Below are 17,839 nucleotides of genomic sequence, written 5' to 3' on the forward strand. Positions count from 1 at the left end.
TCGATTTTGTTAGTATCAATGAGGTCTTGTATTGCCTGCTTCAGTCTCCAACATTTTTCAGTTTCATGTCCCAGCATCCCTGAGCAATATTCACAGCTTATCGTCCTGTTCACATTTTGAGGCGGGGGGTTTTGCTCTCTGGGTTCGACAGGACTTACCAAACCCAACCGTCTCAATTTGTGGAATACGGCGGTATAGGACTCTCCCAGCTCGATAAAGGCTCTATGTTTCTGTAGCCTATCATTTTTAGCAGCTTGACTCCCTCGAAAACCTGTCCCTGGGGAGGTTCCTGTATGCTCTGGGTGGAGGGTAGGTATTTTGTGGTGGTGGGTAGGTATTATGTGGAGCTGGGTATGTATTGTGGGGAGCCGGCGCACACCATTGTGGGCGAACCGGAGGTTGGGTGTATGTCTGGGCTTAATGGACGGTGAAATGCGGTTCTTGGGGTGGATAGCAGTGATGCGGTGGGTTGTATGGGTAGTTTGTCCTGTGAGGTCTGGGTTAGTTGTAGTGTGGCCTGCCGGATCTGGACCAACTGCCTGCCTCGATCGTGGCAACTTCTTCTTTCTTTCTTCTCAGCGCACCTCCCGTGCCGTTCTGAATAGCCTGGGTCGTTGCCTTGAGTGCCGAGTAGTTCAGGATCTTGTCAGACCTCAGACCCTCCTCTATCATGACCCCTATCTTGACCACCTCGTTGAAGGATTTTCCAACCGTTGTCACCAAGTGACCAAAGTAGGTTGGATCCAATGTTTGTAAGAAATAGTCCACCATCTCTCCCTCTCTCATGGGAGGATCGACTCTGGCCGCTTTCTCTCTCCAGCGGAACCCGAACTCGCAAAAGCTTTCCCCGGGTTTCTTCCCAGTTCTCAATAATGTGAGACGGTCAGGGACTATCTCGAGATTGTACTGGAAATGACATGCGAAAGCCTGCGCCAGATCATCCCAAGTGTACCACCTACTGGAATCCTGCCTGGTATACCATTCTAGTGCAGATCCGCTCAGACTTTGGCCGAAATAAGCTATTAGTAGCTCATCTTTGCCGCCTGCCCCTCTCATTTTGCTATAGAATCCCCGCAAATGTGCCATGGGATCACCGTGCCCTTCATATAAATCAAACTTAGGCATCTTGAACCCAGCCGGGAGTCGGACGTCCGGGAAAGGGCATAGATCTTTGTAAGCCACGCTGACTTTATTGCCCAATCCATGCAGGTTCCTGAAGGACTGCTCCAGGCTTTTGAACTTTCTCAATACCTCATCCTGTTCGGGGGCTTTAACCGACTTTTTAATCTCTACCGGTACCTCTAAGGGCGGATTGTAGGCCTGTGGTTCGGGGGCATGGAATGTAGGCTCAGGGGGTAGTACTGCGTATCGTGGGCCTGAAACAATGGCTCACTGGTCGTTCTTTGCAAGGTGGCTGATGTGGGTCCCACAAAAGTGGGAATATTTGGCGTTGGGAGAGGTTGATAGGGTGGTGGAGCTTGGGAATCATGAGGGCTTCTTTCTTGATGATAACGGGGATTTGGGAGGCTTGTGGAAGGGCCAGAGTGAGGGTATTCCGGCATGTGCCCCAGTGGCTCAGGGCTCTTTTGTGCTTTGGCTAGAACTAGCTGCATTGCATTCATCTCTAGTCCCATCCTTTCAATCTTTTCCATCGCTTCTTTTAACAACTGGCTCATCGGCCTTTCTTCCTCATTACTATTCTCTGAAGTAGTCATGCTTGTTGCTACCGGTCCTTTGGATCTGGTTTGGTAAGAATGTGTTGCCAGAGTTCTTTAACAACTAACTTGTCTGGTTCAGACAATAACAAACTTTGTTAGCGTTAGAGCTTAACAGATTTGATCATAACACATAGAGGATGCAATGCTCCTAGGCAGTTAACCGTTTCTATATGCTTTGCTCCAAACAACATGCGTCATCTCGGCTTGCTCATTCGTCCATTTTTAAAGTACTTTGGGAAACCCTGTGTTTTATTTTATTTCTGTATTTTCTTTTCTTTCTTTATTAAAAGCGGTCGAATCTTATGGGGATTGCCTACGTATCACGTCCCCGCGCGAATCAGACCAGGCGTAGTTCTGCCACAAAGTAAAGACGCACAAAAATTCTTTTGGAATCAATTAATTTCATTCTCAAAATTTTGCTATTACAAATTACTTCAAACAAGGAACAACAATAGTACAGACTCCATAGTTCTTAACCTGATTTGACTAAAAGAAAAGAAAACAACATACGGGAAAGCAATAAAGCCAAATAAACAGGACTCGACCAAAGATTAGTTCTCCAATTTAGGGGCCCGCGAGGCATCATTCGGCCTTTCCGCAGCCCTTGGCATGAGGTCCCTCTGCAAGCTCTTCAACTCGTTCATAATCCTGTGGACGCAGCCCATGATGGAAACAAGGAGGGTCTTTCGAGGTATTCGCTCACATGCTAGGCATTTCATGTAGATGTAATGCCCAATCTCGTCAATCCTTCCTCGAACGTTGTCCCTTTCAATGAACAATTGCCTGATTTGTCGGTTCTTCAATCCCAATGCCTGAGCATTGTCGGCAAGTCGATCCTGGAACAACTCCATTTGTCTTTCCATGCAGGCCATCGCATCGTAGCAATGTCTTCTGTCGGCCTGGGCGTCTCGTGCTTGTTTGATGATCCGATCATGTAAAGTGGAGTTCGTTTCCCTTAATATCCCGATGCTCATTTCACAATTCCTCATGACTTGTTGCCGACGCTGCCTTCGGGCCATTGTGCATCTTGCCCATCTGACCTTCATCCTTGCTATGCGAGCTTCTGATTGTTCTAATTCTTCTTGGCTTGGACGACCTGATTTTTCAAACTTGCTATTAACCTTTCGTCGGAGCGACGTTTCTGTCGGTCAATGTTGCTTTTGCTGGCTTGGAGTAGGCGGGCCTTTAGTGTCTGGTTCTCTTGGGCTAGCTTGTTCTTTTTGCCCTGCTCCGAGGTGACTTGCACGTCGTTCTCAAATATAATCCTCTCGACTTGTTGCTTTAGCTTTTCGATTTCAGCTCGGTAGCCTTCTTCTCGTTTTAACCAGCCCCACTCTACCTGTGAGGATTTGTCAAAGCCTTGGATGTGAGCTCTCTTAGTTGGTCTCTGATGTTCAAGCTCTCTTCTGTACCACGGGAGGTATTTCGGAGACACTTCGCCCTTAGCCCGATCTCGTACACAGGTATTTACCTTCAAGGTTTGACATTCATTCCAGATCCTCCGAACGAATGCTTCAGGGAACTGCCCACCAGGTCCGATTTCAATCACCTGGCTACTGAGATCTTCTTCCTTCGGGATTACTTGGTATCGTCCCAACTGCCTCAACACCCTACATGGTGCGTAGGGCTGGATACTTTGGAGACCCATCAACAACAAATAAGATTCGGTGGCTGACATGTGTATAACCTCATCTAGGGGTAGCCACTCGAATGCCCACTCTATCTGGTTTGCTGAAACAGAGCGCAGTAGCGTGACCCATTCGGCGACCCCTTCCGGCAATCTGAACCCGTTGATCCTGGCGGGGAACTCCTCTATACAAGTTTTTTGCGACGACCCATATTTCAGAATTTGAGGGCAGCGGCATAGATGATATATCACCCACATTTGCAGTAGTACATTGCATCCCTCAAAGAAACTTCCTCCGGCCTTGCAGATAGTGAGTGCGCGGAAAATTTCTGCATTTATCATTGGTGCCAAAGTGCTTTTTTCTTGTCTGATCAGAGTATTGACTACCCCGGCGATTTGTATGTTAATTTTTCCATCTTTTCTAGGGAACACCAAAAACCCCAAAAAAGCTATCATAAAAGCAATACATCTATGTTTTCCCATTCTAACCGGCTCTCCCCACTGCAGATCTTACTCTCGGGATTGTTGAACCCTCCCAGGTGACCGTATCTGTCGTACAGAAATGCCAAACTACAAAACCCTTTTGATAACTCCGGATTATGTACCGTTCTGCGGATCTTTACGATATCCAGGAACTTGTGTATAGTTACGGTCCTTGGTGCAATGAGGTACTGTTCTTTCATAGGGACATTAGGTCGTCCAATATACCCTGCCAATTCCTCCAGTGTTGGGGTGAGCTCGAAGTGTGAGAGGTGAAACACATTGTGTGCCGGGTCCCAAAATGAAATTAGAGCCCTAATAATGTCTCCTCGCGGCTCGATGTCCAGTAATCCAACCAAGTTTCCCAAGTATACTTTGACCGTATCTTGCCGTGATCCTCCCAAGTCGTTCCACCATGTGCGTAAGCTCAGAGGAACTTTGTTTATAATGGCCTCAGATGAACTCCTACTTGTGCTCATTCTGCACATTTTATTAAGGTGATTTATTAAGGTGAAAGAAATAACATATGTATATACATACATGGGCATATATATATACATATATACATATAGATACATGTATATATATATATAATTTTTGGTAAACAAAATCGGGGAGTTGGACCCGATAAGGGTTGCCTACGTATCCCACATCCGGTGGGAATCAAACTGACGTAGTTCGGGTTAGAAATTTATCATGGGTTTTCAAAAATATTTGGACACTGCCTTTTAAGCGAGAAATTTCGAAATTCTTTTTTTTCATTTTCTTTTTTTCCTTATTATTTTTTCCTTATTTATTTTTTCAAAATTCTCGTTACCACCCGCCGGTCAATATGCAAATTTGAAGCAAATTAATGCGATAACAAATAAAATGCCACATGATGGTCTTTTTTTTGTTCCAGGTTGCTATTCCTAGACGGGCCCAACCCCTGTGTTGAGCCCCCTAAGTCAAATGCAACATGATGCAAATAAACGTTCCTACTAGGGATCCGACATGAAATCACGTTATTCTATGTTCAAAAACCTGGGTCAGTGTTCTAGACAGTGTACCCGAGCGGACAACTCGAATCGAGGAGGGGGCTACGTACCGGGGACCCGCGGGGTCGTCCGGCTTTGTAACTTGTCCGGCCTCTTTCTTATTTCAAGGAATGACACTAACAGAATAGGGAGTCTCAGCCAGCGAGCTTCTCCCCGGAGGTAAGAAGAGAAGGGTTTCGGCACAGTTTATATACAGTTCAAATAATATCAAAGCGGTAAAAGCATCATTTAGCACATTGAGTTAAAACACGTAATAAAATCAGATAATAAATAAAGCCAAATAATAACAATTATTCTAAACTCGAATTCTTAACCCTGAACCAGTGGTTCTGGGTCCAAATCCCCAGTGGAGTCGCCAGAGCTGTCACACCTCCTTTTTCCGTACCCGAGAGGGTACAAGGGAGTTTTTCCAATTAAAGGACAATCGAAACGAGATTTGCTTATTTATTTCAGAGTCACCACTTGGGAGATTTAGGGTGTCCCAAGTCACCAATTTTAATCCTGAATCGAGGAAAAGAATGACTCCATATTACAATCTGCATACCAGAAATCCGGATAAGGAATTCTGTTAACCCGGGAGAAAGTGTTAGGCATTCCCGAGTTCCCTGGTTCTAGCACGGTCGCTCAACTGTTATATTCGGCTTGATTATCTGATTTTATACAAATATGAACTTATGTGCAAAATTTAACTTTTAACCGCTTTTATCATTTACTGTCATTTTTATCAAGAATTGCAACATCGTGGAAACACATCTCGAACCACGTCACATCAATGCACCCGTGGTTGTTGGCGTATTTCAAGTATGTTGAGATTTGGATTTGGGTCACATAAATGTGCACCCGAGTTTAAGAAAATTAAATTATTAAAGGCGTGCCTAAAGCAACTAACGTATTGTTATTTTGGGAAAAATCGTAAAATTTGCTAAACGGCATGTCCCGAATTTTAAGTGTTTTTAATATATGTATACATTTAGAGGGCCCCGCAGCTTCTACATTTTTTGTTTGTCGAGGCTCGTCTCATTCATTATTAAAAGGATTTACAACGTCATGGAAATGCATCTCAGACCACGTCACAATCAATGTACCCGTGATTAGAGACACATTTCGATTTCGTTGAGACTTGGATTTGGGTCACATAAATGTGCACCCGAGCTTAAGGAGATAATATTATTAAATTCGCGCCTAAAGCAACTAGCGCATTATTATTTTGGGTAGGGCCGTGAGATTTGCTAAACGACCCGTCCTGGAAACTGAATGCTTCGATAATATACTCTTAACGAGGGCCCCGCAGCTTGTGCGTTTTTATTTGTCGAGGCTCATCTCGTCTTTGTTTTAACAGGATATCCTATAGCAACTACGTTTCTTGTCGCGCTTGTCTCTACTAATTGAAAGCATAGAGAGTCCTAGTTAATTATATGTTTGCAGGTCGTTTATAGCAGAATTCAGAATGCTTAAAAAAAATCAAAAACAAGGCCGCGCCCCACGGACAAGCGAACGAATCTCGTGGGCCCAAACCCAGTTTGTGCGGGATGGGCCAGGCTTGGGCCACTGGGTTTCCGACCAGGCACTGCTTGGTCCGTTTCAACTTGGGCTCGACCTTTATGAGGTTGAGACCGTAAACTTGCATTCTTTGTTCTAAAAGTGTGGTTTATCAATTATAACAAAGCAGCTTATCAAAAGGAAATGAACTTAGCTAACAATGGATAGCTTTGTGCATGACAGGCATTCAATGACATGCTTGAACAAAATTGACTAAAGTTTAATATGTAACCTACTGCCTTGTGAATACTTTTAACTACCAGCCCATATATACAAACTAACATTCAATTACCTTACATTGATATTTACTAGGCATGCAGGCTACTTCCAGTATCTAAACGAAAATGTAAACTATTATACATTACATGATATTCAATATAACAGTCCATGTATATAAAAAAACATCTGCAGATCTTCTCTTTTGTATTCATGCTCAACTTTCAAGTTACATTGATAGTATTAATTGTGTACCTGGTTGGGAAGACAAAAGAAGAAGGAAAAGATCAGTTGAGTAGTACACAGCAAACACAGCAGCAGCAGATAAACAACAACAACCCAGCAACAAACAACCAGCCACAAGGATGAAGTTCACAAGTGGTCGAGCAACAAACAAATAATCCCAGAAACAAGATAGTAGAAAAAAAAAACAGCCGAGAAAGGAACCAGAGTGTTCTACGCAATAGCAACAGAAATTCAATAACCACCAAAGCTCAGCAAATAACCAACACAGCTTCGACAATCAGTGAGACCAAAACTCAATCCGCAACACACAGAAGCTCAGTATAGTAACAATCACAGCCGAAGACAAACAGATTTCTCCTAATGGAACAGTAACAACCCCAGTTAGAATAACTGACTTGGCCAGAACAGCTTAACCAACTTAGTTCCTTGTGCAGTTTTGGATAGTGTTTAGTTAAAGTGTTATGAAAATTTCTTTCTGTTTTCTTCTTTTTTCTGAAGACCCAAAAGTCCCCCCCCCCCCATTTTAAGTTCTGAAACAGCTTATTTATAAGCCAACAACCCAGTGCAGCTAAGCTGCCTGGATTCTACCAATTACGGTCTGACCATACCCCTTAGCTTCCCATGCCTAAAGGCATTTTCTTGGAATCCTTAATCAGCCCCCCATGCTCTGTCTCATTACTCTAATCAAGGGTTATGAGCTTAGTTAAGTATTTATTTAATTCCCATGCCCTTGTGTTTTGTTCCCCATTAATAGTATTTTAATTGACACTTGACAACTTCTTTCAATCCTGAACACTCAGTCAGATTTTCCAGTTCGAATCCCCCCTCCCACAGCTAACAAACCAAACTATAATCAGTCCAAACAAACCTTCACAAAAATCAGCCAGTAACTGGATGTGAAACTAACCTAAATCAGCCAGTTAGGTCGTTTGTTATTTAATACTGTGAAACTAACGTTAAACATGTGACGAGTCGACTTCGCGAGTTATAACATATACTAATTAATCGCTAATCAACTAAACTTAAAACAGAAACAAACTGAGTGTTTTAGGCCTTTTCCGGACAACAATGGAACTTTACAAACTTAATTACTTGACGACGTTACTCAGGTCGACTATACGAACTATCATACGTAACAATTAAATAACTAACAACATAGACTAAACAGGGTACCAATTTATTTCAAAACTCGGGACATTCAATTATGCAGTTTATGAAACTTAACTAACCGACAATATCAATCGAAGCGACTAAACATCTTATAACACTCAACTAACATTCAAGAAAAGAAATCGACCAAACAAATAGGCTTTGAAGATGGACAGAGAATAATCAAAAACAAACTAAACAAAACCATAAACATGTGCATAACTCCTAAACAAAAAGCAAGAAAGGACGATTACAACGGAAACTTACCTCAAACGAAAACAGCTTTGGTTTTTTTAGGGTTCTGGGACTCAGATTTGGGATTTGACAAGTTATGCTTGCATTTGACCGGAACCAAAGCTAGTTAAGGCCTGAGGGACGTTAGAGGAGTGACCAGGGTGAATATGGGGTGGTTTGGTGTAGATCTAGGTTTGGTATCGGATCTTCGAATGAAGATTCGAGACGTTCGGGGAAGATTCGAGGTAACCTGAGTATGGATTTGGAGAGGGGGGGTCATGGTGGTTCAGGGGTGTTAGACTCACGGCCAACGGCATCGCTGCCGCCGGCTTTCAGTCGAAGGGGTGGGGTGGCGGCTAGGGTTTGGGTGTTAGGGTTGGTCCCTTCTGAGAGAGACGAAGGAACGGGGGGTGGGTGTTTGGATAGGGGGCGGGGTAAAAGGGTTAAGTTTATATATGCATTGAGGGTATAGATCTTGGCCGTTGGATCAAGTGAGATCTATGGCCAGGATCTATTCTCTTAGGAAGGACGACGTCGTTTAGGCGTGTGGTGGGTTGGACCGGGTAAGGAAATGGGTCGGACCAGATTAACGGGTCTAGGGGATGTGATCATGGCCGTTGATTCGTTTGAGATCAATGGCCCAACTTAGACGGGACAGAAACGACGCCGTTTGGACCGTGTCCGGGCAGCCTGTGTTTGGGCTGGATCGGTGTCCTGGACTTGGCCTATTTTTTGTTTAATTTTTTTTGGCCCAAAACGATTTTCAGCACTCTTTCTTTTGTTTTCTAGTTTTAAACTAAATGAACTAAAATAAAAATAAAAATAAATAACTAAAAAAAATGAAATTAAAACAACCAATATTGTAACACTTTAACATAATTATCACACACATATGGAAATATTTAAGTAGGTTAAATCCCAACCTAGAATAAAAGATGCATATATATATTTTTTGAATTTTCTTTTAATGACCGAATTATGGTTTAATGACATACATATTTTGTATTTTGTTTGATAAGATTAAACGAAAAATGGGCAGAACCACAAATGACTACCAACACGTGTCACGTAAAAATCGAAAAATTGTACAGCGAGGCCATTTGCCATTATTTTTGATTTCTTTTTGGAGTGATTGTCCGTGAAGCAAAAATCACGTGCTTACATTTAACATTTGAGATTATCTTCATGTTGCATTTTATGTGCACTATTTTAGCAATCACAAATGAGCTTAATGTTGCCTTTCAAAAGAAGGAGCAAGATATTGCAAATGCTATGATACTTGTTAGAGTGGCAAAAGATCGATTGCAACTTCTAAGAGAGAAAGGTTGGGCTTCACTTATTGATGAGGTATCTAAGTTTTGTATCAAATACGACATATTGATACCTAACTTTGATGAACCTTATGTTATCCTTGGAATATCACGTCGTAGAGTTGCAGAGTGCAATTTTTTTCATCACTACCATGCTGTAGTATTATGTAAAATTATTGATTGGCAATTTCAAGAACTCAATAACCGCTTTGATGAGGTGACAACTGAATTGCTTCTTGGAGTTGCTTACTTGAACCCAGTTAACGTTTTTCAAGTTTTTGACATTGATAAGATATTGAGATTAGTGAAGCTATATCCTGATGATTTTGATAAATATTCTATAGTTGACCTTCATTTTCAGCTTGAGAATTACATTGTTGATGTCAGAGATCATGACAAAAGGTTTTTCGATCTTAAGGGGCTTGGTGATCTTTCTAAGAAACTAGTAGAGACAAAGAAGCATGAGACTTATCCTCTTGTGTTTCGGCTAGTAAAATTTGCTTTACTTTTGCCAGTTGCTACGGCTACGGTTGAAAGAGCTTTCTCAGCAATGAAGTTGATTAAGACTGACTTGCGTAATCGAATGGATGATGAGCTTTTGAGTGGTTGTTTGGTGCCTTATATAGAAAAAGAATTATTTAGTAATATTTCTAATGAGGCTATTATGAATACATTTCAAAACATGAAAACTCGTTGAGGAGAATTGTAGTTACGTGCTTGAATTGTGTTTCGTTAATATAATTTAAGTTGTCTTTTTATAATATGATATATTATATTACAATAATTTATTCAATTGTTCACTCTGTTAAATAGTGACACCGCTTATAAAAATTCTGCGTACGCCACTGGTACCTCCAAGGGGTGTGATGTAGGCAGACTACTTTGATGCGAGCGTTAGTGGCTGATTCCACGACTCGAACTCGTGATGCAGTGGCGGATCTACCTTTGGAAGGATTTGGCGAAATTATGCAATATATTCATAGATAATATCTAAAAAGTTGATAATTAACCATGAGCACCCACTATGATTATGTTTTACCATTTAGAATTTACACTAAAATAATTGAACCACCTACGACCTATAAATCGTGGATCCACCACTACCTTGACCTATTGGTCATATGAAGACAACTTTACCGTTGCTCTAAGACTCTCCTTCTAAACGCTTATAGTATAAAAATATCTTATAATGTTAGTGTATTGTTAGTTAAATAATATCCTTAATTCTTACTTTCCACCCTTTTGGAATTGTAAATCCTTCATATTCAATGTCAACAATTGCTTTTCTGAATGAACCAAAGATTGGAGGGAACAACCTCATGCTTTCCTAAACAACTTGCCTTGTATATTTCATCTTCTTGGTGTCTTCCAATGACAAGATTTCACCTGGTCTTTTCTTGTTCGTGATTTCGACATGTTCTAAAACATACAACATAATTAAGTAATTAAAAGTATGCTCTCGCTAACAACTTAACTTATCAAATAAGATTGTCACACGATTCAACATGACATCAGAACAAAAATCTAAGGGAATCTAGTTACGTACTTATCAGATATAACTTATCAGATAAGATTGTCACACGATTCAACCAAGAAGCAAAAGTATTTCCACGTATTTATTAATATAATTAAGTAATTAAAAGTATGCTTTCTCTAACGTTACGTACCTTGAAGGAGAAGCGCGTAGCAGCTGGGATGGCAACGACAAACGACGTCGTATCATGTGCTGCAAATACTAGCAAAACAACATTATCAACAACCTCTTCTTCACTTATCTCACCCATGAATAATTGCTGTCACTAATTTAGAAAGTAATGTCTCTTCTAACTTTCCTTCTTTTCCTTGTTCTTCTATTTCTCTTTTCTTTTTTCTCACAATTTCAAGAATTATTTTCTGTATTTCCAATCTTGCACTTATTGCTCTTGAATATTTTGACCCTGGAAACTTAAATGGTGGTGAAACAACACCTCCCAAGACTCTCTCAAATGTGTCAATTAGTCCTTTTTAGACATCAATTCCAATCAAACACTCAAACACAACATTGAATGCCAAATACCTGAAAGTTCATACACAGGTGCTCCAATCTTCAGTATATATTATGGGGGACTTTTTGCGTGATGGAGTTCTAGCATACTATGCTGGAAGTTCATACACAGGTGCGCCGATCTCCAGTATTTTATGTTGGAACTTTCCGTGTTGCAGCAAAATAATGGCTATTTTTCAGTAACTTTGGAAACGCTGGCTATTTTTCACTGACCAGTCCAAAAACTCGCTAGCCCCTGCTAGTTTTACTAGTTTCTAGGCTTAAAAACCCAAGACTTGAGGGTATAATCCCACGAAAGAATTTATGTGTATTTCCTTGCTTTTCCATTATGGAATTTTTGCCCACAAGTTGCACTGTAAAGATAGGCCATGAACTTATAAACAACTGGAATTCATTATACAATAAGAACTTATTAGCTTCAGCTCCATTGACAACAACCATATTTGATCTCATCATTCTTGTTTTGAAGATTTTTCCATATTTTTGACTCAGGGTTGAATAAATTCTTCATATACTTCGTTCTTTTTTTGTGATTTGTAGAATTGTAGAGTTTCTCCAATCCAGAGAAGTCCCATTTCTCCTGGTGGAAGCTTATTTTTCTTGTTGTTGAACTTGTGGCCACCATTATTACTTGTCATCGATAATTCTGTAGTTTGCTAGCAGTACTTCGTTCATATTCTCGTTTGCTGCCTTGGATTTAGTTTTCTAAATATGTTGTCTTGCTATTACTACTTGTTACCGGTACCTCCTTCATATTCTTTGTTGCTATCTTCGATTTAGTTTTCTAATTATTTGTCTTACTATTACTTGCTATCTGGGCTTCTTTGATCTTCTTTAGCCAAGGTTCTATCGTAAATAGTCTCTTTACCTAGGGTAGGGATAAGAATGCGTACATTCTACCCTCCTCAGACCCCACTTGTGAGATTATACTGGGTGATTGTTGTTGTCGTTTGTTGTTTGGTGGCCAATTTTGTAATGTCTCAATAGAAGAAAAAAGGCTAGTATGAAAAAGACTATGGACAAAGAAAGAGGAAAGTTTATTTCAATAGCCATTGAAAAAATAGAGATTATAGGGAAAAATATATGATTTTTGCAGATTTCAGTGTGTTAATTAGATGAAGAGCTAAAGCTTATTTATATGCTTTGCATGGGGGAATAGCTTAATTAGAACAACAAAAATCACTTAAAGTCAAAGTCACTTTGCCGCCCCAGAAAAAGTCAACCAATTATATAACTACATTTAGCTTGTCAAATCCATTCATAGAATTCCTTTGTTAATACATAATAATACGATTATAGACCATCTTGCATACACCTCGACTAATTTATTTGATATTTACTACCTTCCATCAACAAAGATATGAGATCATTAATCTAGCCCCCGAAATCCAAAAAGATGGAAAAAATCACCTAACGTTCATTCCTTAAATGAGCTTTTGGACATAAGAATTATAAAATTTCAAAAAAAAGTGAAAAAAATTCAAATGAAAATAGTATTTGAAAATTAGAGTTGTGTTTGGACATTAATATAATTTTGGGTTGTTTTTGAAGTTTTGTGAGTAATCTGATTGAAAATTTTGAAAAACAACTTTTTGGAGTTTTTCAAATTTTTGAAAAATTTCAAAATTTATCTTCAAGTGAAAATTGAAAATTTTATGGCCAAACACTGATTTCGAAAGAATGTGAATTTATTCGAAAAAAATGAATTTTTTTAATGTCCAAACGCGCTCTAAACCGTTATCATGTAGATCTATGATCCTTCATGATTATATTTTTCCAAATTTAATTTGGAGGAAAAAAAAGTGGAAAATGTTAGTCGAGTTAATATTTAGTGGATTCAGAATGAGTGTGATTTTATTATATTCATATAAAGGGTAGCCCAGTGCACTAAGCTCCCACTATGTGGGGTCAGGGGAGGAGTCGGACCACAAGGTCTATAGTATACAGCCTTACCCTACATATGTTGACTAGAGTTAGTTAACCAAGCTGATAAGTTAATTATGTAACTACAGTTAGTTAGTTAGTTAGTTAGTACAGTAAGTAGAAGTTAGTTATACTGTAGATATAAAAATGTATTGTACACTCTGTAAAAGATACGCTAGTATCATTTTGTCTTTCTTCTTCTAAGAAAAGAGATATGTTTCTCTCAAGTGTGGGTTTATTTGCATGTCTTCTTCTTCAAGCTTGATCTCTAGATCCATGGCAGCTAACATGGTATCAGAGCCACTGGAGTGAATCGAAGATGTCTCTCAAGATGGTTCTTACTCTCGCTACCTCAATTTCACAATTCTGTGGGAAATGGTTCAATTGTAGCGTGTAGCTGAAAACCTAGGGTTTACCCTTGAAGAAGCTTCTGAAAAATGGCGATTGGAGAAGAAACAACTACTCATAATGTCAACAATGCAGCAGGTGCAGTTGGCACAACTGTATTTCCGTCAATTGATCACAATTATCTACTCTTCCTTCAACCAACAGACACTCCAGGTAGCATTCTGATCTCTCTTCAACTTACTGGTTCAGATAACTACGCAATATGGAGTAGATCTATGAGGATTGGTTTATTAGGGAAGAGTAATTTAGGCTTTGTAGATGGCCGATTCCCTAAGTCTAAGTTTGAGTCTGAACTTCATGATCAGTGGAACAAAGTGAATGATGTAGTTCTCTCATAGATGATGAATGCAGTAAAGCCAGGGTTACTTAGTAGTGTAGTATATGTCTCTAATGCTCATAAGGTTTGGGAAGACTTAAAGGAGAGATTTGACAAAGTGAATGGATCTAGGATTCTGTATCTCAGTAGAGAAATTCATAACCTCACTCAAGGCACAATGTTTGTTGCTAACTACTTCTCCAAGCTGAGAGACCTTTGGGATGAGTTTGATGCAATAATGCCTTGTCCTGGTTGTCCTTGTCCTGAATCAAAGAAATATGCCCAACATTTTGAGTATCACAGGCTACTGCAATTTCTGATGGGATTAAATGAGTCCTGCTCACAGTCAAGGAGTCAAGTTATGATGATGTATTCAATCCCTAGTATTAAAAAAGCTAACTCACTATTGATTGATCAAGAAAGACAAAGGAGTCTGGCTAACTTCACTCAGATCAGTCAACCTACTGAAGGCATAGAAGGAGCAATGTTCTATAGTAATAAAAACTCAACAAGTGCAGGTGAAAATTTCAAGTTCAGAAAGAACCAAGTGCAGTGTAACTACTGTCATTATAAGTGGCACACAAAGGAGAATTGCTACAAACTTCATGGCTATCCCTCAAACTTCAAGAGAAAGAAGAAAGAACAGAACACTGGAGTGTATGCAAATAATGTGAGTGGTTTGATGTTTCCAAGTGCTACTGAAACTGGGAACCAACAAGGTGCTTATGGAACTCAGCCAGGAATACAGCAGGTTCAGAATGCTTACATGCCTCAATTTTCCCAGCCTATTCCTAATAATAGTCCTGCTACTCCTTTCTTCACCAAGGAGTAGTATCAACAGATACTTTAGATGCTAGCCAAAGGGAATGAAGAGGGTCCAGAATCATCCAGCAAGTTAGCTGCTGCAGATACTCTAATCACTCTAATGTCCAATTTTCTCAAGCAAAATTGGAATATAGACACATGAGCCTCAAATCATATGACTTCTCAACTTGATGCTCTTACTTCTTGTCAGTCCATCCCCAGTTCAGAGAAAGTGTAAAGTCCAATTATCTACTGAAAATGTAGTCTATGTATCACATAAAGGAACCTCCTCAGTACTTAGAAATAACAATATTTCAAATGTGTTCTACATTCCAAAATTTAAATACAACCTGCTCTCAGTATCTCAACTCACCAAAGAACTTCAATGTATGGTTGTATTCTTCCCTGACTTTTGTATTTTCCAAGATCTCTACAGTGGTCAGGTGAAGGGGATTGGTAAGGAGGAGCATGGCTTGTACATACTTCAAGTAGGACTTTCACAGGATTCTACAACAACATCAATCAATAAGTATGCTCACTCAGCTAGCTTAACTGATTCTATAGAAGTATGGTATAGGAAACTAGGGCATGCTCCTATTGATGTAATAAGGAAGTTAGATGCTCTTAGTACCCTAAGGAAAGGAACTCAATATTGTCATGTGTGTCCAGTTGCTAAATAGTCCAAACTACCTTTTCCTCCAAGTACCTCAGTGTCTAAGGCTGCATTTGACTTAGTGCATTGTGATATATGGGGACCATATAGAGTTCTCTCACATAATGGTAAGAAGTACTTTGTTACAGTAGTTGATGACTATACCAGGTACACTTGGATTTTCTTGCTCAACTTCAAGTCAGAAGTCATAGTTGTACTAAGAGACTTTCTAACTCAAATAAAGAATATGTTTTCAACTTCCATAAAAGTCTTAAGAATTGATAATGGTAGTGAGTTCTTTAGTAATGAGTTTAAACTATTGTTGTCTAATCTTGGTATATTTTATCAGAGTTGATGTGTTTACACACCTCAACAAAATGGAATTGTTGAGAGAAAACACAGAACAATTTTAGACATGGCCAGGTCTCTTAGATTTCAAGCAACTATACCTCTCAGGTTTTGGGGTGAATGTGTTACCACAGCAGTCTACCTCATAAACAGACTGCCCTCTAGAACCCTTGGGTACAAATCACCATTTGAGATGCTCTACTTACATTCTCCCTCTCTGCAACACTTTAAAGTGTTTGGTTGTCTGTATTATGCAGCATGTCCCAGCATTGTTGAAAAGTTCTCACCAAGAGCTGCCCCTGCAATATTCCTTGGTTAATCCTCATCCCAAAAGGGTTATGTCTTGTATGACTTGAATGTTAAGTCCTTATTTGTTAACAGAAGTGTTGTGTTTCAGGAGACTATTTTTCCTTTCAAGCATGTGTCCTCTTCAGGTAGTACTACTTTTCCTATACTGGATCTACTATCCTCAACTATTTCAGATCCCAGGCTTCCAGCTGCAGATTTCTCACTTGAAGCTACTCCTCTTTCATCTGAGTTCAACACTACGTTTGAGGGGGACTCATCTCCTAATCCTTAAGATAGTGTCACAGATATTGTAGCACCAGAGGTTCTTTCACCTGATACTTCTCTTGAGGGTGGTCCTGATGCTGCAGTACCTAGTACAGTGATTGCCCCACCCAATGCTACTCCTACTCAAGTTAGAAAATCCTCCAAGACCAGTAAACCTCCCATTTGGATGCAAGACTATGTGGTGCAATCACATGTTGCACAGTGTCCCTATCCTATCTCTGCTTATGTAAGTTATTCCCATATCATTTCCTCCTATAGTAGAGTATTGGCTACCTATTCAGCTGGTTCTGAGCCTCAATCATTTGTTGAGGTAGTTACAGATCCTCAATGGGTAGAGGCTATGAGGTTGGAGAGCAACATTAGAGGAGAATGAAACCTAGAGTATAGTTGATTTACCTCCTGGCAAAACTCCTATTGGTTGCATATGGATATTCAAAATCAAGTATAAGGCCTCAGGAGAGGTTGAAAGATACAAGGTCAAACTAGTTGCCAAGGGTTACAGTCAAAAGGAAGGTTTAGACTACAGTGAAACCTTCTTTCCTGTGGCTAAAATGGTCACAGTTAGATCAATTATGGCCTTTGCTGCATCTCAGCACTAGATGATTTATCAGATGGATGTTCATAATACATTTCTAAATGATGACCTGGTTGAAGACATGGGAGACTAAGAAGGTTTGCAAACTTCACAAGTCATTATATGGGCTTAAACAAGCACCAAGACAGTGGAATATGAAGCTGACAAAGGTTCTGTTGCAGATGGGGTTCAAGCAGAGTCATTATGACTATTTATTATTTATCAGAGAGGCCAATGGTGACACAGTTATTATCCTTGTGTATGTGGATGATTTGTTGATCATAGGGAACAATGACAAGTCATTGTATGACACCAGAACAGATCTGCAGAAGAAGTTCAAGATGAAGGACTTAGGGGAGTTAAAAATTTTCCTTGGAATTGAGTGTGCCAGATTAAAGGAGGGAATTCTTATGTGCCAAAGAAAGTATGCACTTGAATTGATTTCTAAAACAGGTTTAGGTGGAGCAAAGCCCTCTGGTACACCATTGGAGTTGAATCAAAAACTCACATCTGTAGAGTATGACAAGTGCATTCAGAGTACAAATCAAGAAGGTGATCAAAAGCTCAAAGATCCTAGCTGTTATCAGAGACTTGTTGGAAGGCTGCTATATCTCACCATGACCAGACCAGACATTGCTTTT

The 17,839-nt window shown here is 39.9% G+C and overlaps 1 protein-coding gene and 1 pseudogene across 1 annotated transcript; one reads left to right on the top strand and one right to left on the bottom strand.

The window, feature by feature from the left end:
- Positions 1–12,041, bottom strand: part of LOC107782847 (taxadiene 5-alpha hydroxylase-like) — a 32,230-nt pseudogene extending 20,189 nt beyond the window's left edge.
- Positions 12,042–14,272: 2,231 nt separating this feature from the next.
- Positions 14,273–15,079, top strand: LOC142164873 (uncharacterized). Its single transcript, XM_075223601.1, has one exon. It carries the CDS (start codon positions 14,273–14,275, stop codon positions 15,077–15,079), a length of 807 nt encoding a protein of 268 aa, XP_075079702.1.
- Positions 15,080–17,839: the final 2,760 nt, after the last annotated feature.

This window comes from Nicotiana tabacum, chromosome 1 (assembly GCF_000715075.1).
Source record: "Nicotiana tabacum cultivar K326 chromosome 1, ASM71507v2, whole genome shotgun sequence".
NCBI classification, from domain to species: domain Eukaryota; kingdom Viridiplantae; phylum Streptophyta; class Magnoliopsida; order Solanales; family Solanaceae; genus Nicotiana; species Nicotiana tabacum.